The following is a 23,484-nucleotide window of genomic DNA, read 5'->3' on the forward strand; positions in this document are numbered from 1 at the left end:
AAAAAAAAATACACTTAATCTGATTTCCGATAATTATGTCGGACCGTTACGATCATTTTTTTAGAATTCTTCGTCTCTCGTCTCGTCTATTTTTTTTTTATTATTATTCTTTACATAAAAATGTGACATTTTTGTAAACCGAAACTATTGCTACAGAGAGGATTGAAACTGAATTAGTATTTTTGACCATATTCGCGAGAATCATAATGAGAGTTAAATTTGTATCGATACCGACATCCAGATCGAACAGTAGATGATTTGTTACTATATCAAAATCTAGACGAGTCGATCGATTTGGTATTTTATTTATTTATTAAAAATTCATGATTTTATGCCAGATAAACTAAAACTATTATCTGTTTATAAAAATGTGAATGCAGATAACATTTTTTGTTTTTTATATATAATACTTTTAATCATTTTTATTACCACATTTAGTCATAATTTTTTTTTTCTTTCTGACTTAATATGATCTAAATTAAATATATTTATATCAAAATAATGTATTTTTTCAATTAAAATTTTATTTTTTCTTTCTTAATTTAAATGCATTAAATTTTTTTCCAAGTATAAAAATTAAAATAGTAAATAAATAAGAGTATTTTAATTAATTATAATTATAACTACAGATATAATCAAATAATTTCATTTTAATTAGGTGGAAAATAATAATTTTTTTTATTAAATTAATAAAATAGTACTTATCTAAAAAAAAATATTCTTAAAATTACAAAAATTTCAATAATATTCTTAAATTTAAAAAAATCTAAAAAAAATTAATTTTTAATATATAGATTATGTCTAAATTTTTTAATATTATTATTTTTTTTATTAATTTAGTGAATTATTTTTAATTAAATATTAAAGGAAAATGTTTGTAGGGGAAGGATTTATAGGAGGGTAATGGTCGGGGAGAGGTGTGTGAAAACAGGAACCCTCCAAAAAGCTTCTCTGAACTTTTTTGCTTTCTGTTTCGCTCTGATTTGTTCATCGGCTTCCTTTTTCTCTGCCTCCATTGTTGTGTAATCAGAAGCTCCAAAAGTCTAAGAATCCGTTGTTTTCTTGTTGTTGTTGTTGTTCTTCTTCTTCAGTTTGGTGGCTGCTTTTTAGTGTACTTCGTATGGAATCCTCTGTAAGTACTTTCCGCCATTTCTTCGTTTTTCTCTGCCGATCTCTGTTTGTTGATTTTAGTTACGTTTGTTTTGTTTTTGAAGGATTATTTTGGCAGAAACAGTGGCCAAATCCACGTTCAGCACCACCAAATCCCGGCGTTTAGCGACTGGGATAAGGCCAGGGATTTGCCGATTAATCAATATTTCGAAACTGCTCGTCAGGCTGGTTTGATTCACTACAGTTCCTCTTCCGGCGAAACCGGTCCCTGCCTTCCTTCTTCCGATTTGTACTCCGTCGATCGCAAAAATCCTCCGCCCTCAGCCGCCGCACGCAAGGTCTCCATCTCCGTCTCTATCTCTATCTCTTCATTAATCGAAATTTCTGGTTGATTAAAATCGCTCTGCCCTCTGTGTTTCTTTGTGTTTTTAGTACTGATTTTCGATTGAATAGAATAGTGAAATCGCTCTATCTCTATCATTTCATTAATCGAAATTTGTGATTGATAAACTCGTTCTGCATTCTATGTTTCTTTGTGTTTTTAGTACTGATTTTCGATTGAATAGAATAGCGAAATCACTCTATCTCTGTCTCTGTCTCTATCTCTTCGTTAATCGAAATTTGTGATTGATTGATTTTCGATTGAAGAGAATAGTGAAATCGCTTTATCACTATCTGTTCATTAATCGAAATTTCTGATTGATTAAAATCGCTCTGCTCTATATGTTTCTGTGTGTTTTTAGTACTGATTTTCGATTGAATAGAATAGTGAAACCGGAGTAATGAATTTGATATAGAATTCGAGAAGTAATTTTCATTTTCCGGGAGAATGTAGCGGTATTTTCTAGGTAACCAAACAGGTGACGGGGAGTAAAGATCAACTAGGGCTATTGAATTGAAATCACAATATTTGGTTGGTGAAGGGAATGAAAACGCGAAATGAATGAAGTGATTGTGATTTTGAATAACGAAGGGTACACGTGGCGGGATTTGCAGGCACGGGTGACGGAAAAGCGTTACCCGCAAGTGGGATTAAAGGAACACCAGATGCCATTAAAGAAGCAACAACAAGGTAGAGTGTTCGACGTGACGGAAATGGGAGGAGCGCGAAAATTCAAGCAGAACAACGTGTCGATCCCACGTCGTCCGCCTAAATCTAATGCTACTAAACCGCCCAAACCTGTCGATGAAGATCTCTACAAAATCCCACCAGAGATGCTCCATTCTTCAAAGCGGGTACATTCCTTCTCCGACTAATTTATCCATTAAACTATACTCGAATTAACTAACGATTTATTAGTACTACCTCAATACCGTTAATTAGTAAATTTGTTAAATACCCATTTGATTGGTGGTTTAAAAAGTAATCATTATCACCTCCCGGGATCACTCTTGTCAGCTGTTATAGTAGTTATCGATAGTTACATGAGATTCCTCCTTATTCTTAAGCAAGTTCTCTGAGAGAATTAGGCTTTAGTTGATCCATAATCTACATTTCGTCTTAGGATCGAGAAAGAGATTCTTATTGTTTTCAAGAGAATTAGGCTTAGTTGATCCATCGAAGAAGAGATTCTTATGGTTCTCGAGAGAATTAAGTTTAGTTGATCCATGATTTATGTTTCGTCTCAGCCTCAAAAAAGAGATTCTTATTGTTCTCGAGTGAATTAGGCTTAGTTGATCCATGATCTATGTTTCGTCTTAGCATCGAGAAAGAGATTCTCATTGTTCTCGAAGAAATTAGGCTTAGTCGACCCATCGAAGAAGAGATTCTTATTCTTCTCGAGAGAATCAGACTTGGTTGATCCATGATTTATGTTTCGTCTTAGCATTAAAAAAGAGATTCTTATTATTGACTTCACGGGTTAATAATTATCACGGATTTTTAAGACAAATAGTCATTCTCGGGCATTTTACCATATCTTTTACAACTTAGAGAGAAACATAAATATCCAAAATAGAAAAAACGTCTAGCTTTTAATGTTGACTAATACATCGATCGGGCCAGCATTATTAAAATCTTGATTCTTTTAGAAATTTCTTTTTTCGGTATCGAAGTTGAATAATACTATACTCGAGAATGAATTATTTTTTATTAATAACCCTTTTAATTTCTATTTACTTTGTTATACAGAACAAAATGAAGGGCTTATTTTCAAGGTGTTTGGTACCATCTTGCAATTGAGGAATGGTTGGTCTATGTTATTTATTAATTTTATTTTTATAACCTTTTATTTTGGTTTTAAGGAAATAAAAATAAAATAGATTGAATAAAGATTAGATTAAATTATCGAATTTAAACGTTACTTTAGTGATTTGTCGTTGATATACTTTTGATATGTTGTAGGTTTGAATCTACCTTCTACGGGAGAGATGCACGGGTTCTCTAGATTATCATTAAAATACACAGAATAAAGAATAAATGTTTAAAGGTTATTTAGACCCTTAAACGTTGATGTTTAAAAATCATTTAAATTATTTAAGTGATATCTACGGTAGTTTTTTATAAAAAAAAAAAAAAATTATTGGTTACATTTGTGTAAGGAAGCTATTGAATAAGAAATTTCGACAAATGACAAATTATTATTGCGTATTATTAAATTTGAAACCTGTTACAAATTAACAAAATTTAAAGATAAAACATGACCATTATGACAGTTTATCGTATAGACTAGATTGTTTAAATTGGATTAAATAACGAAATATATTAGATGATAATTGAGGCCGAGGCTTAAAGGTAACTACGCTCGAGCCCATGTAGCTATGAATAGAAGAGCTATGTTTTTTAGGACCGAAATTGCTTTCAAGACTTCGATACATTGAAGCTATCTTGAGACGGTGTACAAGACTTTGATCGATTAGTTTACCATCTAAGAAAACCAACAGGCCTAGAACAAGAGTAATGAAGTGGCCGAGCTCTAATTCGTGAAAAAAAAGCTGATAAACTTTTTATCCACACTTTTAAGAGATGTTCTTTTAAAAGAGGTATACATGAACTTTGGTTGAAATATCTATCATAATTTACAATTCTTCGTTGTAAACTACATAAATTGATTTATAGCCTCAAACAAGCATCATAAAAATAGCTTTTTTCGGGAAAACTAATATTTATGAGCTCATAAAACACATTGACATTGCAATGTGTTATTATAAAAAAAATGTCAGAACCATCCGTTGCTGAATCTGGATTCCAAATCTTAAGTATGGAGCATTACGGGTCCCACAATCCCGACATTTCAATTTCAAGAGAGAAAGAAAAAAAGAGTGAAAACAATGCCGTGCCGACATGTGAAGACAAGAATAGAAGAAGACCTACACAAATTGTTTATCTAAAATTCACATTCTCTTTTAGCGCTCGGTCCCACCACTTTTGGAACCCAAAAACAACTCTCAACTTTCCCCATCTCGACATCTCGACTATGTGCATGTTCTATTACAGTCATTCAACTTTCAAATATTTCATATTTCATTTTAGTAGTTCATAAGCGTTCTATTCCTAATTCTTCAACTTTCAGATATTTCATTTTAGTAGTTCATCAGTTCTATTTCTGGTTCTTCAAGTTCGTGTAGTTTTCAGCTACGCCCTTCTAGTTTCAAAACTTTCGTTTTAACCCTTAGCGTTTTCGAAAACTAACACCGAGCCCACGTAAGTCTCGTCTCATTCATCACTAGGGTCGAACCAAAAACATCAACATCAACATCAGCAATAAGCAATTCATTCATATTCCTTTATGATTAGCAAAAAAAAAAAAAAAAAAAAAAATGAAGTATTTGTAGTTCATCACTCTGTTTTGGACCAAAACTTTCCTATTTCTTGTGTAATATGTGCAACTTTTTGTATATCTATATCTATACACAGGTGAATTGAAGTAAAAGAATCTGACCTATTTTCATTATGCAGTGTGAGTAATTGAACCAGCTCTTTGCAGCTTTTCGAGTACGCTCATAGCCTTCCTCTTTGCTCTCGAATTCCCGTTTCGGGAAAGTTTCGAGATCATACCATTTGCATTCTCGTCCTCCTGAATCTCCTTCAATTTGCTTCGATAAGTCGAGGAGATCGTGTCCAGTATCGATATGCAGTTTTCTTTCACGCCTTGGGACGTAGATTCCCTTATCACTTTCAACATACACGACACCGCGTTCAGCTTGCACATTATGCTGATAGCCTTCATATTGTTCGAAAGAAGCGCAAGTACTGAAACCAACTCGTCGACCAATACACCTTCGGTGATGTTTCGAAGAACCGAGACAACTACTCCGCTCGAAACTGCCTTCTCTTTGTTCGCGCTTGCGGTACAGAGAGTGAAAATTGCTGAAGCTGCATCTCTCATTACTACCGGATGGCCTTCGTCTAAAAGTCCAACCAGATGTTTGATAGCTCCCGCGTTACCAATGGCAATCTTATTCTCCTGATATAAAGATAGCGAGAAAATAGCTGCAGCTGCATTCGCCTTCGCCTCGCTACTTCCGTATTGTAAGGATTGGATCAGCAACGAGAGGACCAACTGGTTCTCGACGAGACGTTTCTTGTTATCGCCACTAAGTGAGATATTAAGAACAGTGGTAATCAAATCCTCTTGAAGATCAGGATGGAGATTAACGTGGTCTACCGAGATAGGATGCAATAGTCTCTCGATCGAATCCGGGAGCTTCGCGAAAAGGGATCGAAACTCATGGTTCCATTTCGCTATCTGTCTCAACTCCTTTGCAGCTAACTTTTGATCCGAAAGGGATGAAGACAACAACTGGTTAAGCAATTCATCCAAATGGGATTCAGTGGCATGGGCCACTGTTTCCTCATAAGTAAGCTTTGGAAGCTCCAATTTGTTATCTATGCACCATTTCAAAATCATCGACCGAAGACTACGATTCGGAGTAAGCGTCATGTCGTGAAGGACTTCGTTGGTCCGAGGACATGTATTGTGCCCTTTATTGAACCATTTATTGATGAAGGGCCGATCATATGTCTGCAATTCACAAACATGTTTCAAGAACAATAAGAACAATCACAATCATACTAACACTATCCACAGAGAAATCTTCTTATGAATTGCATAATAGACATCAAGAAGAAACATGAGCAATGAGCAATGAATTGCATAATCGACACTTAAAAGTCACTTTTTGACTACACCTTCGAGGCTCACAACTTCGTTGTTCGACATTTGAGGATTCTATTGGCATAGCTAAGTTAAGGGCATGACTCTAATACCATGATAGAAATCACGACTCTCCACAATGGTATGATATCGTCCACTTAGAGCATAATCTCTTGTCGCTTTACTTTGGGCTTCCACAAAAGACCTCGTACCAATGGGGATGTATTCCTTACTTATAAACCCATGATCATTCTCTAAATTAGCCAATGTGAGACTCACTCACAACGATCCTCCCTTCGAACAAAGTACACTATAAGCCTCCCTTGAGCCTTATGGAGCTCTCGAACAAAGTACACCCTTTGTTGGACACTTTTTTACTACACCTTCGAGGCTCGCAACTTCTTTGTTCGACATTTGAGGATTCTATTAACATGACTAAGCTAAGGGCATGACTCTGATACCATGTTAGGAATCACGACTCTCCACAATGGTATGATATTGTCCACTTTGAGCATAATCTCTTATGGCTTTCCTTTGGGCTTACCCAAAAGGCCTCGTATCGTACAAAATGTATTCCTTACTTATAAACTCATGATCATTCCCTGAAATTAGCAGGCCCTCTCCAATGAATCATGAACCATAATAGACATCAAGAAAGGAAAAGGGCAATGCCATTGGAGCAATGAATCATAACCAGAGGCCACAGAAATCATAGAAAACAAACAAAACAGAGCCCACAGAGACAAATTCTTCACAGCAACACAATCTTAATCCACAAAAACTCCAAAAAACAGATCAATCGCAAGAAAAACCAAGAAAACAGAATCAAACCCAAAAGATTTCAAGAGAAACCCTCTAACCTGACCAGTTTTCAACAGAACAGGGTCTTCCATAAGCTCCCCAGAAATCGGGCACCGGAACTCATCCGGCATAACCAGAGCCGTACGGGCACTATCCCCACCAGATTCCACCGGAGCAGCAGCAGCAGCAGCAGCAGCGGCGGAGGCGGCGGCCATTTTGGTGAGTTTCAAAGAATTCAATTTCTCGATAGCCTCATCAGCGATTGAGCATTCAAAATCATCTTGATCAACGATTCTTTGGAGCAACTCTTTGATATCTTTCTTGAGGAGTTCCAAGGACTCCTTGTCGGCCATAGCCGCCGGCGTGAACCGCAAATGCAGGAGGAATCAAACTAAAATCGAAGAAAATCGGTGGTGGGTTCTTTCAATCTTTCCTTATTTGTTCGATCGAATGAACCCCGTTTCGAAATTGCGATGAATCTTTCACATGGGGGGTTATGAAATTGGGTATATTCGGTTCTTGAAGTGATTCTGAAAACGGAAAAGCAAGGGGCAGTGGGCGAAAGAACAAAGAATTGGACGGAATTTGCGGTGAATGAAGGAAAGAGTCGACTCCCCTCTCCACTGGATTTTATTGGGTGCCACGTCTGCCAAAAATCATTATTTCTTTTGCCACATCATCATTTTCTTTTTCTTTAATATTCATATTTATTTTCTTCATAAACTATTTTTTAAAAAAAAAACATATATAATAAAATTTTATAAAAACTAAATATATATTTTTTAAAAATTATTATTCTTTCTCGTGGTTTGTTTAGAGCAATTTTTTGTTGGGCGTTCTTCCAAAAATCAACTAACGAGCACAATTGAATTGGATAAGTCGTTATATTATCGGAAGTAAAAAAATATATAAATTAATTTTTTTTCGTATTATAAATTATTTGATTGGATTTTGTTTGATATTACGTCTATTACTAATATATTTTATCCATATATAAATAAAAATAAAAATTTTAAACCAATTGTAACTAAATATTAATAAATTATCGATAACATATAAATTAAAATTAATTATCGGTTTAAAATTTAATAGAAACTGGTTCTACCAATCAGGTCGAGTGAATTCAATAATCGAAGCTTGTTGACGTCCAAACCTTTATTCTCGAGCCTATTTAAAAGAAAACTCTAATAAATGGAAAGTCTAGAAATATATATATATATATATATATATATATATATATATATATATATATATTTATTTATTTATAGCTGAAAAGTTATATATTATTTAAGCGGTTGTTATTTCCATGCTATATGACACCGCTCTCTCTTGCTCTCAAAACTCTTTTTTCAAAACCTCTCTCTCCGTTTTCTAAAATCTTCTCTTGAGATTGAGACCTGAGGTTTGTATTCACGTTGTCCGACCGTAAGCAATGTGACTCGAAGTAGGCTTGACTCACTCCGTGTTGCACAATTGCCAAATTCGCTTTCTAGAAACCGTCATTGTGACAGTTGATACATACATATATATATATATACACACATATGTATATGTATATCTATAGATATAGATATGTATACGTGTGTATATATATATTTTCAAGGGTAATAGTGGAAGAAAAAAAGACACCGACCGTTGTGGTGAGACGCAGCTGGAAGTGGAAACTAAGGGATTTGCATGGAAACTTCTTCAACCAGCTTGTAATGCACCATGTAACCCGCGTCTTCAATTTTCATTTTCTTTTATTATTTTAATTCTCGTTTCTATACTAGAATGTTACATGTTCGGGATTCATATCGAGATTTAGAATTTGACTTTGACTTTTGATAGTTTCGACATTCAACATGATCGGGTTACATGTTTGTCTTGAACTACTTAGGTGAGATCCCACATCGGTTGGAGAGGAGAACGAAACATTTCTTATAAGAGTATAGATACCTCTCCTTAATAAACGCGTTTTAAAAACCTTGAGAGGAAACTCGAAAGAGAAAGCCCAAAGAAGACAATATTTGCTAGCGGTGGACTTGGACGGTAAAAAGATGCTTTGTCTTCGCTCGATGTAAGAAAATTGAATTTTCTTAAACTTTTCTTGACCATAATTTCATACCTTCAGGATCACGGTCTGATTTCACTTCATTTATATATTTCTCATTTACTTGAATGTTACAGCTGGCCTTATTATACCGTTTTGAATGTTTAGTCTAAACATATCTACCTGACGGTGGAAAAGTATTTAATGATAAATTTTAAGATATTATAATTAAATACTTTTCCTATGACTTTCATTAGTTAATATTTCTCGTGCTTTAATGCAATTTGTTAAGGTGCCATCATTGATCAACGTTATGAATCTTTAGGTCTTAACGCTTTCCGTACTATCTTCTAGTAAGATTAGCATTTTAATGTATTCATTTTAGGCGATGGTATTTTATTGTGGTGTTCATAGGTTGGGTCGAGTTGTGACATTTTTTTGGACTCAATCTAACCTTTATCTAAAATTAACAAATATCAATGTCTATAGGTTTGAATGGCTAAGGGAACAGACTTAAAATCGGTTGGGTTTTGACCGTGCAAGCTTGCACCCTGCTATCAACGAGTTGATTTACTGTCTAGATTCTTATTAGAAACGGCTAAAAAAAAAATATTAATATTAAATTTTTAGGGCCCATGGGTCATATATTTAATAAACTAAGTTAAGATATGCATATTGACATTTGAATCTCTTTGTCGTATATCGTTTAATCAGATCATGTCATCATTTTATAAGTGTCGATATGTTCGAGTGGTTAAGGAGACAGACTCGAAATCTGTTAAGCTTTGCTTGCATAGATTCAAATCCATCTATCGACGTTTTAAAATTTTTTAAAAGAAAATATCAATTTTATTCACTAAAACATAATATATATCGTGCTGTAATGCAAATTGACATTTTTCGGGTTTGGGTTTGAGCTTTTAGCTTTATAGATTAGGAAATAATTAACTTAGTCCAAACACAAACTTTTAGAGACCTCGAATTAGGAACATTTGATCTCATAAAAAAAAAAAATATACATACAGAATGCTTGCTTACATGATATACGTTATATCATTCAAAATTGGCGACCTAAAATTTTGTCCAATGAACCTAAAACCCGAACCAAATCTACTTGATTCAACCCAAGTCCTATCGGGTAAGGTCGAGTTATCAAAAGGCTCTCTCCTCCCTTCTTTTACTTGTTTGAGTTTCCTTTTAAGCAATTTGATCAAACCCTAATTTTGAACCACCTTCTCACCCTTGACTTCCGACTCTTGGAACAACCGAAGTAAGTAGTCTCCAAGTGAGTGTATTATGAGAGACCGTCATGCATATTCAACAAAGATCAAGAGGGATCTAATTGTTGCATGGCTCAAGTTGTAACAACGTTCCATCAAACATTCAACAAGTCAAAACAAAAGAACTTGTAGAGTTCGAATCAGACTAAAGACTAAAGGAGGATATATGGGTTGGTCCATCGAAGTTTCTTAAGAACTTAATGCTTACGTTCATTGGAATTTTGTAAGGTACGTAGATGATATGATTCCCGTGTTAAAGATTCTCCTAAAATCTATGAACTCAAGAGACAGTTGATCAGTAACGAGTTTGAAATGAAAGATTCAGGTGCTTTGAAAACAATCTTAGACAGTAATTTGTTCGTCACACTGAATTTAGCTTTCAAATTTTAATCTCGAACCATAGCTAACTTCGACAATTAACCAAGAAAATGTCATAAATCAATAATAATAATCTTTCTCACTAAACAATCAACTAACTAAGCTCACCCACATCACATCAACACAGAGAACAAAATGAAAATTTCAGCTCAACACTTAGAAGAAAAAAAATACCCAATATGATAAATCAAATCATGGACAGCTCCACTCCAATAAAGGTATATATAATTTTGGATAAAAACAGGCATGTGGCAACATCCAAACAGTAGGGAAACTGGAGCCATCAGGTCCTTGAGTCCATGGCCAAAATGGTGCTGAGGTTCATTGGGTGCATATACTCCTGAGTGCCTGTCAGGATTTGCTGCACAATGAGTCTATTGGCTCTCTCTGATGGATGGAATGGATCCCAAAATGCATAGAGGTCTCTGTTAGGGCACAAGTTGGAGGCTGGAGTGCATAGTCCTATCCCATTGTATGGCCCTTGCCCACAGCAAGCCACCTTTGAAGTTACAAACCCTATCATCGAAAACAAATTACGGGTTACGAAATTGATATTCTTGTCTCGAGCGCAGTTTAAGAACGAAACACCCTATCCCTTTGTATGGTCCTTCCTTTGTAGAGCCATGTATTGTAAGTTGTGAGATCCCACGTCGTTTGGGGAGGAGAACGAAACATTCTTTATAAGGGTGTGGAAACTTCTCCCTAGCAAACGCGTTTTAAAAACTTTGAGGGGAAGCCCGAAAGAGAAAATTCAAAGAAGACAATATCTGCTACGGTGGGTTTGAGCTGTTACAAGTGGTATCAGAGCCAGATACCGGGTGATGTGTCAACGAGGAGGCTGAGCCCCGAAGGTGGGTGGACACGAGACAGTGTGCCAGCAAGAACACTGGACCTCGAAGGGGGTGGATTTAGGGGTCCCACATTGATGGGAGAAGGGAACGAGTGTCAGCGAGGATGCTGGATCCTAAAGGGAGGTGGATTATGAGATCTCACATCGGTTGAGGAGGAGAACGAAACACCCTTTCTAAGGGTGTGGAAACTTCTCTCATTAGACTCGGACAAGCCCAAAGAGGATGATATCTACTAGCGGTGTGATCTGAACCTGCATGGAGCGAGCCTCCCATTGAGGCAAGTGAAGTTGGTGAACCTTATAATGGGCAACTATGTCTTGCGGTTCCGAGAGGACTCAGCTCTTAGTACCTTTGGTTTCGAGGTGGACCCTTTCACTCTATTTTATTATATACGCTCAACGAAAATCATGTTTTTTGATGCACCTAAGACATAGATTCTATATGAAACACAACAATAAGCTCAATTCACCAATAGGGTTTGATTTATCGACTATTATTCTATCTGATATCTCGAATTTAGAACCTAATTCTATCAAAGTCATATAATCGACTCATGGGCTAAGTTATAAACACACGCTAACGAAAGTTCATAAACCAAAACGAAAATGAAGCGAAGAACAAGAGAGGGAGAGAGTTGGTATACCATAGGCTTGAGGGTTAGAGACAAAATCCATGTGCATCATTTGAGTATTGACAGCAATAAAGACCTCTGACCCAATTTCAGCGTTGAGTGAGTTGATAATTTGAACCAGCTGTGGATTGAACAGGCCTGCAGCTCGTTGCAGCTCCACTGAGCACTCACCATTTCTGCTCCTCATAGCCAACTCCGCCGGCACACACCCTAGTGGCCCTGTTCCCGTCACCAACACCCTCCTGGCTCCCAACTCGTATAGCCTCTGCATTCTCAAAACCATGAGATTAGAGTCGATGTAACAATCCAAGCCCACTGATCGAATTTTTAAAACTTGTATGTTAGGGAGAGGTTTCCACACTCTTATCCAGAATGTTTCGTTTCTCTCTCCAACCGATCTGAAATCTCACTGTTGAGGTCGGGATGAAGAATGCAATATGAGTTTTAATGACCATGTTCTTGAATTTTAAAGAGTGTACGATAGATTTCTAACTCTCAGATACTTTTTATGGATTAGAAAACGAGTGGACACGGTTAGATACAATATACAAAACATAGAGACCCGTTAGACACTTTTTCAAGTCAAGACCTATTAAACACGACTATAACAGTTTAACGATCTAAACCCGTGAATCTTTAAACATTAAAACATTCTATTTTAATCTAAGTGTTCAAATTTCATATTTAAGCATCTAAATTTAAGAAATAGAATTATTCATTCTACTTTTGTGTCTAGCTAGACTACTAGCTTGTAACATAAATGACATAAAGAATGTATTATGTTAGCAACAAAGACTAGTCAACTATATAATTAACCCTAGGACAACTGGCCAAGATATTGTATATCTGTCCTAAAGTTTCAATCTCGCATCCTACATGGTCGAAAAAAAAAGTTCAATTTATTTTCAATACGAACGAAAATTTGAATTTTCAACGTTAAAAAACCTATCAACACTGATTATTCTCATATGGGTAGAAAAGTCGAGAGAAGAGAAAAAAAAAAACTTCAAAGAACGAAAAAATTTAGTCAACATAAACAGCCATATACATTGACCAAAAGATCAAAGATAGTGTAACAGTCCAACCTTACCGCTAACAGACATAGTCTGTTTTGGCCCATTACATATCGCAATCAGTCTCACGATTTTAAAAAACACGTGTACTAAGGAGAGGTTTCCACACCCTTATAAGAAATATTTCATTTCTCTCAAACCAATGTGAGATCTCACAATCCACACCCTTGGGTGCTCAGGGTTCACGTTTCCACATCCTTATAAGAAATGTTTCATTCCCCTCTCCAACCGATGTGTGATCTCGCAATCCACCCTTTTAGGGCTCAGGGTTCTCGTTTCCACATCCTTATAAAAAATGTTTCGTTCCCCCCTCCAACCAATGTGACATCGTCACCTCCTTACAGGCTCAAGGTTCTTGTTTCCACACCCTTATAAGAAATGTTTCGTTCCCCTCTCCAACCAATGTGACATCTCACAATCCACCCCATAGAGGCTCAGGGTCCTTGTTTCCAGACCTTTATAAAGAATGTTCCATTTTTCTCTCCACCTGACATGGGATCTCACAATGTTTCAAATCTCCACCCGACAAAAATCGTTCAACCAAACCATTGGTTCTTTTCTTGACAAAACTTTAAAAGCATTTATGAGTTGAGGGTTGTCCATAATTTGATGTCCACAAATCAGGTAAAGACATTAATGGAAAAGCCATAAAAACAACTTGGAGTATTAATTCGAGACACCAACCAAGCAAGTCGTACAATTTGCATCTGTTCTTCATAACTTGGAGTATTAATGCTATCACCAAACTTACCCATTAATTTTTTTGGTTAAAATTTCATTATTTTATGGAAAGTTTGAAACTTTATTAGTTAAAATTCATAAATAAGAGAGAGAAGTTAGAGGTTTTACCGCTAAGATTTTGCGATACTCAGAGATGATATAGACAACATAATCAGGAAGAGGAAACTGGCGTGAACGAGCTGACATTGGCACCAAATAATAGTTGTTTACAAAGTCATTGCCTCCCAATGTTATGAGAATCAATGCGCCATTAACAAGCCTCCTTGCTTCCTCTTCCCCTATTAGTGCGCTCACTCTTGCTTGGTATTGCCTGAAATACTCCAATTGTTGCGTGATTCTTATTATGTTCAACTGCACAAAACAAACACGACATCAATCTCGAGGTTCTTTGGGTCGGTTATCGACCGTTTTGAATGTTGGTTGCTTTGTTATATCTCTCAAAATGTGTTTGGTCTTAGGCTAATCGTGACACCAATCGTTGAAATCAATGAAGTTTAGGTTAAAAATTATGAGACTCCGCGTCGGTTGGGGAGGAGAATGAAGCATTGTTTATAAGAATGTGGAAATATCTTCCTAACAGACGCATTTTAAAAACCTTAGAGAGAAAGCGTAAAGAGGAAATATGTGTTAGTGGTGAACTTGGGTAGTTATAAATGGTATTAAAGCTAGACACTGGGCCATGTGTCAGCGACGAGGCTAAGCCCCGAAGGGGGGTGGATTGGGGGGTTCCACATCTATTGGAGAAGCGAATGAGTGCCGTAGAGAACCCTGGACCCCAGAGAGTGGTGGATTGTGAGATCCCACGTCGGTTGGGGAGGAGAACGAAACATTCTTTATAAGTGTGTGGAAGACTCTCCCTAACAGATACGTTTTAGACAATATCCGTTAGCACTGACTCTCCTTAACAGACACGTTTTAAAAACCCAAAAAATACAATATATGTTAACTATGAGACTCTCCTAACAAACTCGTTTTAAAAACCTTGAAAGGGAACTCGAAAGAAAAAACCCAAAAAAGACAATATTTGTTAGCAGTGACTCTCCCTAGAACAGACACGTTTTAAAAACTTGGAAGGGAAGCTCGAAAGGGAAAACCCAAAAAAGACAACATCTAGAAGTAGTGACTCTCCCTAACATACACGTCTTAAAAATCTTGAATGGAAACTAGAAAGAGAAAATCCAAAGAGGACAATATTGAGTTTTGAAGTGTTACGGAAATAAATAGTTGAAATCTAGTGGTCCTTTACAGACTGTTTTGAATGTCAGTTGAATTATTGGTCAAAAACGTCTTTGTTGTTAGGCTAATCGTGACACAAATCATCAAAATCAATAAAGTTTAGTCTCAAAATATTGAACTTACAAACTGAATTCCAGTGTCATTGAGGATTCCAATGCCAGCAGAAGCAAAATTGGCACCAACCAAAAGGTTTTGACCCCTTAGTTGAGGGCTCAAATAAGGCAAAGTAGATTGAGACCCAATGGCTTGACCTATAAACACAAACACATTAAATAACATTCATTTTGACTTCATTCCAAAAAAACAGCAAAGGAAAAAGAACTAACTGATGAGATCAGGTATGTTGTAGCCATTGGAGAAACGTCCGGTGGGTCGACGAGTCGGGTAGTCGATACCATACGGGTAGTTATCGGCCCGTGCCGTGGTGAGCAAGTAGTCATTGTTTCCGTTGTCGACCAAAGAGTCACCGAACACGAAAAAAGCTCTAGCTTGTGCTTGACAAACCAAGCTACCAAGAAGCAACACAATGAGACCTAAAGTTGAAGGACTCTCCATTGGGGAATCAAAGAAAGAGCTTAAAAAATGTGGAGAAAAGAAGGTTTGAGCTCAACCACAGGCAATGTGCTTTGTGGAATAGTGGGAATGGCTCTTTATTTATAGGGATTTGGTAATACATTCAATATCTTGCTTTGCTGTAATATTAATGGTCTGTTTCTAAGCTGCCATAGAATGGGTGGAGGTTGGATTCGGACCACCCGAGTAATATTGCAATGCACGTGAAGCTTTCTACGTATTATTCTAAATTTTCGACATGGTCACGTTACCTACTTGTCTCGAAATAGTTCTGAGAGTAAAGTTGTAACACCCTAAGTCTGCTGCTAATAGATATGGTCCTCTTTGGATTTTTCTTTTAGGGTTTCCCCTTTAAAGTTTTTAAAACGTGTCTATTAGGAGGAGGTTTCCACACCCTTGTAAAAAAAATGTTTCGTTCCCCTCTCTAACTGATGTGGAATCTCACAATCCACCCCCTTCGAGGCTCAGCATCCTCGTTAAAACTTGTTCCCCTTCTCTAATCGATGTGGGATCTCACAATCCACCCCCTTTGGGGTCCAGCGCCCTTGTTGGGGTCCAGCGCCCTTGTTGGTACACCATCTCATGTCCACCCCCTTTGGGACGAAGGGACCCAGTGACCTCGCTGGCACTCACTCCTCTCTCCGATTAGTGCGGGATTTCACAATCCACCCCCCTTAGGGGTCCAGCGTCTTTGTTGGTACACCGCCTCGTGTTCACCTCTCTTCATGGCTCAGCCTCCTCGCTGGCAAATCGCCGAGTGTCTGACTCCGATACCATTTGTAACGCTCGAATCCCACCGCTAACAGATATTGTTCTCTTTGAGCTTTCTATTTCAAGCTTCCCCTCAAGGTTTTTAAAATGCGTCTATTAGGGAGAGGTTTCCACACCTTACAAAGAATGTTTCGTCCTCTCTCCAACCAATGTGGGATTTCATAGAAGTATATTCCCACAGACCAGCACGAGTTCTTTCCGCATGGTTTGTCTTCACTCACATATTTCAGGGTTACTCAAAGCTAAGCTTATTTAACTTTAGGGTTCTACTAATTGAGCAATCGAGAATGAAACTACATTTTGTTGGTATAGGCCGTAATTATCAGTTTTTATAAACATTTCTTAATCATTATACCCTTAAAATCACTCTCATTCACAAGTAATTTCAGTTCATTCATGTATCTCTCATTTTATCAGTCCAATCTCAATTTCTTGTGAATTTATCGTTTAAAATCATAATTTTATCTTCTTTGCAATTCATGTAATTATTCATTAAATTATTTCCCAAAATGTTTCATTAAACAAATAATGACTTTCCATTTTAGGAAGTAAAGAACACAAAACATAACAAACATGTTTTTACTTTGTCTTTAATAAATTAAAATAAAATTGTATATTATATGAAATGAGGTAAAAAAAAAGAAACTTTTTGTTTCCATTACTCATATATAATTTTAGAAATATTTAAAATAAATATATGTTTTTCAAAGAGATTAAAATTTTAAAATAAAAATTAGTTGGTATGAGAATTAATTATTCATATGTATTTTATTACCCTACCAACTTAAGAAGGCTCTTAAATACAAAAGTAAATAGAGAGAAATATTTTACTTTTTTTTATAAAAAAAATTATCTTTTAATTATTGAAAATCAAATAATTTTATTTTAAGATAATATATATTTATTTTAGCTAATGAGATTTAAAAAATACATGTGTGGGAAGGGAAAGATGACGTGGCACAATTATGAATTATTTTATATTATTTTAATATTATTGATGTGGCAAAAGATTTTTTTTTTTAAATAGTTTTTTTAGAAATTACTAAATCTTTAATCAAATTAAACATTAAATAATAAAAATATAATTTATTTAAAAAATATCCTTAGAATTTTTTAAATTATTTAAAAAATATTTATGAAAATTAAAAATTTTCATTAATTTCTTTAATTTTTTTTTTTTTTTTTCAAAAGTTAGTTATTTGTTTTTAAATGTGTTACTAACGTTCTCATCCAAATATAACGGTAATAGTGTTTTTGAACTTTTTAAAAAAAATTAAAAATGTTTATAAAGTTTGTAAGGGTACTGATCTTTATGCTCGTTATGTATGAACAGTTGTAGTGTGACAGTGAAATCGAGCTTAAAAATTTCTTTAAGAGTTGATTTGTATGTTGACTATGAATGAAATGTTATAGCATGACACGTGATTTTCTAAATACGGCTTAGGTATAAATGTTCTTAACCATCTATGATATCAATTGTGGTTCTTTATGCACTATGTCCCAATTATATTACTATTATGTATATGCATTTTCATGTTATCAAGCTACCGTGATGAAAATGTTAGAGAGTCGCCAACCAACCTCTAGTAGCGAGAAGTTCATTATATATAACCCATATGTATGTATCTCGTCACGCTATCAGATTACTATGATACTTTCCCTTTTGAGCTTCCCCTCAAGGCTTTTAAAACGCATTTGCTAAAACACACCCTTATAAAGGGTCCTCAACTAATATGGGATTCTCACAATCCACCCTCCTTCGGGGCCGAGCGTGCTCGCTAGCACTCGTTTCTTTCTCTAATCGATGTGAGACCCCACCAAATCCACCCCTTCGGGCTCCAGCGTCCTTACTGGCACACTGCCTCGTGTCTACCCCCTTCGAGGAACAACTTCTTTGCTGACACATAGTCTGGTGTCTGGCTCGGATACCATTTGTAAAGACCCAAGCCCACCGCTAGCAGATATTGTCCTTTTTGAACTTTCCTTTCAAGCTTTCCCTCAAGGCTTTAAAATGCGCCTGCTAAGTAAAAGCTTCCACACCCTTAAAGACAGGGTTTCGTTCTCCTCTCCAACCATCGTGAGATTCTCACATAGAGGATCATTACAGTCCACTGCACGAGTCAAATTACTCAAAAAAAGAAAACCGAGCAACTACTCTTTGCAAATAATTCCCTAAAATGAAATTTTAAAAGAAAATTATTGGGCCATAATAAAGATTTTGTGTTATGGATCCAATAATGTCTTCATTTTTTAGATTATATCATAAATTCATTGTTAACTACCAAATTTTTTCTTCTTTTTTTTTGGTCCTTTTTAGTGATGAAAAGCAAAGGAGATAAGATTGTCCATTGATGAAAGCCAGCAATTACAGCTTGAAAGAGATGGAGAAAAAAAGGTGTTAAGTGACATGTGATTGCATTGAATTTGGTAGCTAGGGTTTAGGGAAGCTCTATTATTATGGGACGCCCCATTTCAACCATTCCTACCTATAAACTTTTTATGCCCGATTAATATAGTAATGTTGTTCGTGTTTGGAGTATCTTTTTTCTATTTAGTCCCTAATCTTTTAACATTTTTCAAGTCAGACCCTTATTCGAGAGCAAATAATAAAACACGAGCTTAAGTTTAAGAGTATTTTTAGATAAAGTACAAAGTTTATGGGTATTTTTATTAATTTAGCGTAATACTTGTTTAGTAGAAATTTAGAGGAGAAAAAACGGTCCTCTAAGAGAGGAAATTTCTAATTCTATCCCTAAATTTCTCGAAAATTGACATTTTTTTCCAAGGCGGAAGTTGATGGGCATGTGACACCCGAACAAGGGATACATAAATGAACCGAAACCACATTCAAATGAGCGCGATCCGATGAGTAGTCATCATTGATCTGTGTAGATTGTCATGACAGAGTAGTCATCGTTGCAATCGTCAGCTTCGCACGCAGTTGAGAGTGAGGAGGAGAGATTGTTGGAGGAAACGTTCGTTCAATGCAAAGTTGCATATGTGATTGTATTGAAGGTTGAACTAGACCGAAGATATGCAAACATTGTTAGAAAAACTAAAAAGAATTTAAAGTTATCTTCCTTTTCAGTGGCTCAATCATATGAACTCGAAAGTCAAACGTACTTGACTTTAGGTGACCTCCTTAAAATTTGTCTAGAAAATATGTAAGGACAAAATATGCTTGAAAGACCCGTGATGGTTTATGAGGTCAATACTCACTCTTAGAAATAATTTAAGAGCGAGGTGCGTCGGGATTGTGAGGTCTTGACCTGTTATTCTCATTCGATGCCATAAATGTTATAATAAAATCATAATTATATTAGATGAAATAATGAATGAAATGCAACATGAAAAAGCATACAATTATAAAATTTAAGAAAATGAAATGAAGTATTTTAGTGAATAAATATGAGCAATAGTCTTATCTTTAATTATTATTTTGAAAAAGACCTTAAAGAGTAAACATGAAATTAATAATTTGGACCAAGTTTGAATCTTCTTTTTCTCTTTTCATGTCTTTATGTTACGTTATTCGGGTGATTAGTTGTCTGAAATTGTTAGAGAGTATATTTAATGATCACCGTTAAGAGTTTTTATTTTGAAACTATATACGTTATGTTTGTAAAGCAAACTCGAAACATGTTGTTTTACTTTAGTTAAGGGTTAAGTTTTCTTTGCAATTTTATGTAGTTTAGATTACATGTTTAGAATCATTTAAGCTTGACATGATCGACCTTTCTTGTAGAGTAATTCGAATCTCAATCCAGTGTTCTTGCCTTGAAATATTCGATCAACGAGATAATTCAAATTTTACATTTCCTTGGAGGGCTAAGCGTTCTTACTTTTTCCTTTAGCCAATGACAAAGTTTCTTTACAATTCTATATAGTTTAGATTGTATGTTTAAAATCATTAAAGTTCGACATGATCGATCTTACTTTTAGAGTATTCGAATCTCAAACAAGTGTTCTTGACTTGAGATATTTGATCAACAAGGTAATTTGAATCTTACTTCCAGTGATTCTTTATCATCTGGTATTAGAGCTTTTTCTGGAGTTGATTTCGTATCACAATCTCTATCAACAAGTGTTCGGTGCCTTTGAATAGTTTCTCCACATCTAATCTTCTATTCAAATCATTCTCAAGGTTTCTATATCTATTTTCTTTGATTTTGCTCATATTTAAATTTAATGTACAGCAAGCTTTTTCTTTCTCATAAACAAGACTAATTATTGTTCTCAAAATCCAGACAGGGATAGCACATGACTGTAACACGATAGCAACGATCACATTTATTTGAAATGGGAAGAACATGGTTTGTAAAAGAAAGAACAAAATTTATATACGAGTGTGATACTTTTCACACTAACTTGGATGCTTAAGTTATCGTCAAGAATTTGAGTGGAATAAGGTGTAGGTAGGAGAAACAGTTTACCTTCAATCGGTTTAAAATATGTATTTATGAGAACCCATTTTCAATATTTTTACGCTTCCCCTACAAATTAGATTAAAGATGAATCAAACGGGATTGAACTAGAATACCCCGGTCTGGGGCATGCATGACGTGTACCCTCGTGAGAGACTGGTCGTACGGTTGGCCTCAAACTGCTTCTCTTCCTCTTTGCTATGATTTGATCCTTACGTGTCGACATGAATTCGTCCCTGAATGAGTTGTTTCCTATTCGTTTCGCCTATCACTTTCTTTATAACTTAAACTTGCCGTCTTCTTCGAATGTTACTCGTAGTAATTTCGAGTTCCCTTTCGGCTTATTTTGCCCTAGAATCTCGATACTCATTATATCAACAACAAAATAAAGGAAAGAGAAATATTATTGTTTTATGATTTGAAGAAGTGAGTTCCTCAACTTTCTTCAACCTCTTTCAAACTTTGCCTCAACTAGTTGTTTATATTAAAGATGAGGGGAACAAATTAACAAGTATGATTTTTAATGCCATGTGAATATCATAAATGAATTTATTGCTCTTTTTTTTTTTTTTTAATTTTGTCTTACTAAAATGCAATTTTCAAAACCCTAAACTAATTTATTTGTTTCGTTTCGGGTTTTCCACGTTACCCATTATGAGAGTATAAATTATCCTCAAGAACTAGCATGTTTTCTCGAACCACTTCTGAGAGTATAAATTATCCTTAAAAACCAACATAAATTCTTTCAGCATATTTTGTCCACACTCACATGTTACTCTTAGGATGTTTTTTTTTAACATGTCTTGTCTTTCACTTACATGCTTTCTAAGAAAATTCTTAGAATGATGCCTAACATAGAATTGCTCTGAGCTAAGTATGCTTAATTTTTTAGTTGCTATAATTGAGTGTGAGATCTCACATCGATTAAAGAGGGGAACGGAACATTTCTTATAAGGGTGTGGAGACCTCTCCTAGTAGATGCGTTTTAAAACCGTGAAACTGATGCTGATACGTGATAGGTCAAAGTGGACAATATTTGCTAGTGGTAGACTTGGGCTGTTACATTGAGCCACCAAAAAAAGAACAGGTATCTTGTTGGTATAGGTATCACTATGATATCATTTGTAACATCTCATGCCCGGGATTTGGATTTGGAATTCAGATTTGGCACCCGGTGGCCCCAACATTCTTATACAACGTGATTTTGTTACTTACTTGACCTAAACCACTCTTAGGAAGTGAAGCAAATCCCCACATACTAACACGGGTTTTTTTAATATGTTTTACCTCACTCACATGCTTTTTAAGAAAAATTCATAGGACGTCACCTAAGAGAGAACTGCTCCAATTCAAACACGCTTAACTTTGGAGCTTCTATGATTGAGTCACTGAAAAGCTACCGAGTATAGATTTTCATCATAAACCATTAAATTTGTAACGACACAAGCCCACCTCTAGCAGATATTGTCCTATTTGCACTTTCTCTTTCGAGGTTCCCCTCAAGATTTTTAAAACGCATTTGCTAGGGAGAGATTTCCACATCCTTACAAAGAATGTTCAGTTCTTCTCACGAACCGACTTGCGATCTCACAAAATTAATTTTAATATCAAATATATTTTTAAAGATAGAAAAATCGAAAACTAAATGATTTACCGAAAAAATAAATTAAATTATCAATTTGGTCCCTAAAATTATGAAAATTTTAGAATTTAACCTTTTTAGATTTAAACGTTAGAATTACTCGGGTTTGATACTTTAGAAACTACAAGGACTAAATTGATATTTTTCAAAATTACAAGGACCAAATTGAAAATTACTTTTCTAAATTTTGTATAGTAGTAACTTCAAGAACAACTTCACGTCCCAATCATTCAACTGTGTTTATGTTAATAGCAAAAGCTGTAAGCAAGTTTGATTGAATGAACCCAACCAACAGTTTAATGCAAAATAATAATATTGCATCCACGTCCCTATTGACCCTACAAATTAAATAATTTCCCAATAATAATGCCCCACAATTTCTCATATTTACTTTACTCCTACCTTTTCCGGCGCTTTATTCTCTCAACTGAATCAGTACTAATGTATTATTTGCCTTCAAAAATTGTCATTCTATTGTGTTATTTGCCTCCCAAACTTTGTTTGAACATCTCTTTCTATTTATTTCTCTTCTTTAATTACTCCAATTCTTTGGGTTTTGAGATGGCTTTCTTTGGTTAGCTCGAGAGAACGGTAAACGTTAATGATAGATTAAAACAGCTATCGAATCATGACGTTGTAAGTTTTAGTTGTAAAAGAAACTTGGCTCGAAATAAAAGAACGAAAGAAACTGTTTCGTAGCTTTGAATGTAATGACCTAAATTGATGTTGTTGTAAAGATGACGACAAAAGTTTAATAGGATTTAACTGAGTTTGTTGTTTGATGGACAGACGCTACTAGAAAAGACAATTTTGAAAAGATGCTCTGATACCATTTGTAACGGCCC

At 35.4% G+C, this 23,484-nt stretch overlaps 3 protein-coding genes across 3 annotated transcripts; 1 reads left to right on the plus strand and 2 right to left on the minus strand.

Annotated features, from left to right (window-relative positions):
- Window positions 1–904: 904 nt before the first annotated feature.
- LOC111444037 lies at window positions 905–3,505 on the plus strand. Its single transcript, XM_023081953.1, has 5 exons — window positions 905–1,132; window positions 1,215–1,448; window positions 2,107–2,346; window positions 3,242–3,298; window positions 3,455–3,505. Exons 1-4 carry the CDS (start codon window positions 1,121–1,123, stop codon window positions 3,290–3,292), a joined length of 537 nt encoding a protein of 178 aa, XP_022937721.1. The 5' UTR covers window positions 905–1,120; the 3' UTR covers window positions 3,293–3,298; window positions 3,455–3,505.
- A 1,327-nt stretch (window positions 3,506–4,832) lies between these two features.
- Window positions 4,833–7,589, minus strand: LOC111444033 (U-box domain-containing protein 9-like). The gene is made up of 2 exons (XM_023081944.1): window positions 7,067–7,589; window positions 4,833–6,074 (listed from the first exon to the last, which is right to left on the minus strand). The coding sequence occupies exons 1-2, from the start codon at window positions 7,358–7,360 to the stop codon at window positions 5,001–5,003; spliced, it is 1,368 nt and encodes a 455-aa protein (XP_022937712.1). The 5' UTR covers window positions 7,361–7,589; the 3' UTR covers window positions 4,833–5,000.
- Window positions 7,590–10,725: 3,136 nt separating this feature from the next.
- Window positions 10,726–15,862, minus strand: LOC111444035 (GDSL esterase/lipase At5g33370-like). The gene is made up of 5 exons (XM_023081950.1): window positions 15,556–15,862; window positions 15,353–15,480; window positions 14,102–14,344; window positions 12,192–12,444; window positions 10,726–11,213 (listed from the first exon to the last, which is right to left on the minus strand). Exons 1-5 carry the CDS (start codon window positions 15,782–15,784, stop codon window positions 10,981–10,983), a joined length of 1,086 nt encoding a protein of 361 aa, XP_022937718.1. The 5' UTR covers window positions 15,785–15,862; the 3' UTR covers window positions 10,726–10,980.
- Window positions 15,863–23,484: the final 7,622 nt, after the last annotated feature.

The sequence above is a fragment of the Cucurbita moschata genome, unplaced genomic scaffold, assembly GCF_002738365.1.
Source record: "Cucurbita moschata cultivar Rifu unplaced genomic scaffold, Cmos_1.0 Cmo_Scf00006, whole genome shotgun sequence".
NCBI classification, from domain to species: Eukaryota; Viridiplantae; Streptophyta; class Magnoliopsida; order Cucurbitales; family Cucurbitaceae; genus Cucurbita; species Cucurbita moschata.

What these genes read in the sequence shown, in the direction of transcription:
- LOC111444037 (XM_023081953.1), top strand. An exon ending in CCTCAGCCGCCGCACGCAAG is followed by an intron (nt 1,449 to 2,106) that starts GTCTCCATCTCC and finishes CGGGATTTGCAG; the next exon opens with GCACGGGTGACGGAAAAGCG. An exon ending in TGCTCCATTCTTCAAAGCGG is followed by an intron (nt 2,347 to 3,241) that starts GTACATTCCTTC and finishes TTTGTTATACAG; the next exon opens with AACAAAATGAAGGGCTTATT.
- LOC111444033 (XM_023081944.1), bottom strand. Translation starts at nt 7,360, where the DNA reads ATGGCCGACAAGGAGTCCTTGGAACTCCTCAAGAAAGATATCAAAGAG. An exon ending in TTCTGTTGAAAACTGGTCAG is followed by an intron (nt 6,075 to 7,066) that starts GTTAGAGGGTTT and finishes TGTGAATTGCAG; the next exon opens with ACATATGATCGGCCCTTCAT.
- LOC111444035 (XM_023081950.1), bottom strand. Translation starts at nt 15,784, where the DNA reads ATGGAGAGTCCTTCAACTTTAGGTCTCATTGTGTTGCTTCTTGGTAGC. An exon ending in CAACATACCTGATCTCATCA is followed by an intron (nt 15,481 to 15,555) that starts GTTAGTTCTTTT and finishes TTGTGTTTATAG; the next exon opens with GTCAAGCCATTGGGTCTCAA. An exon ending in AGTATCGCAAAATCTTAGCG is followed by an intron (nt 12,445 to 14,101) that starts GTAAAACCTCTA and finishes TTGAGAATGCAG; the next exon opens with AGGCTATACGAGTTGGGAGC.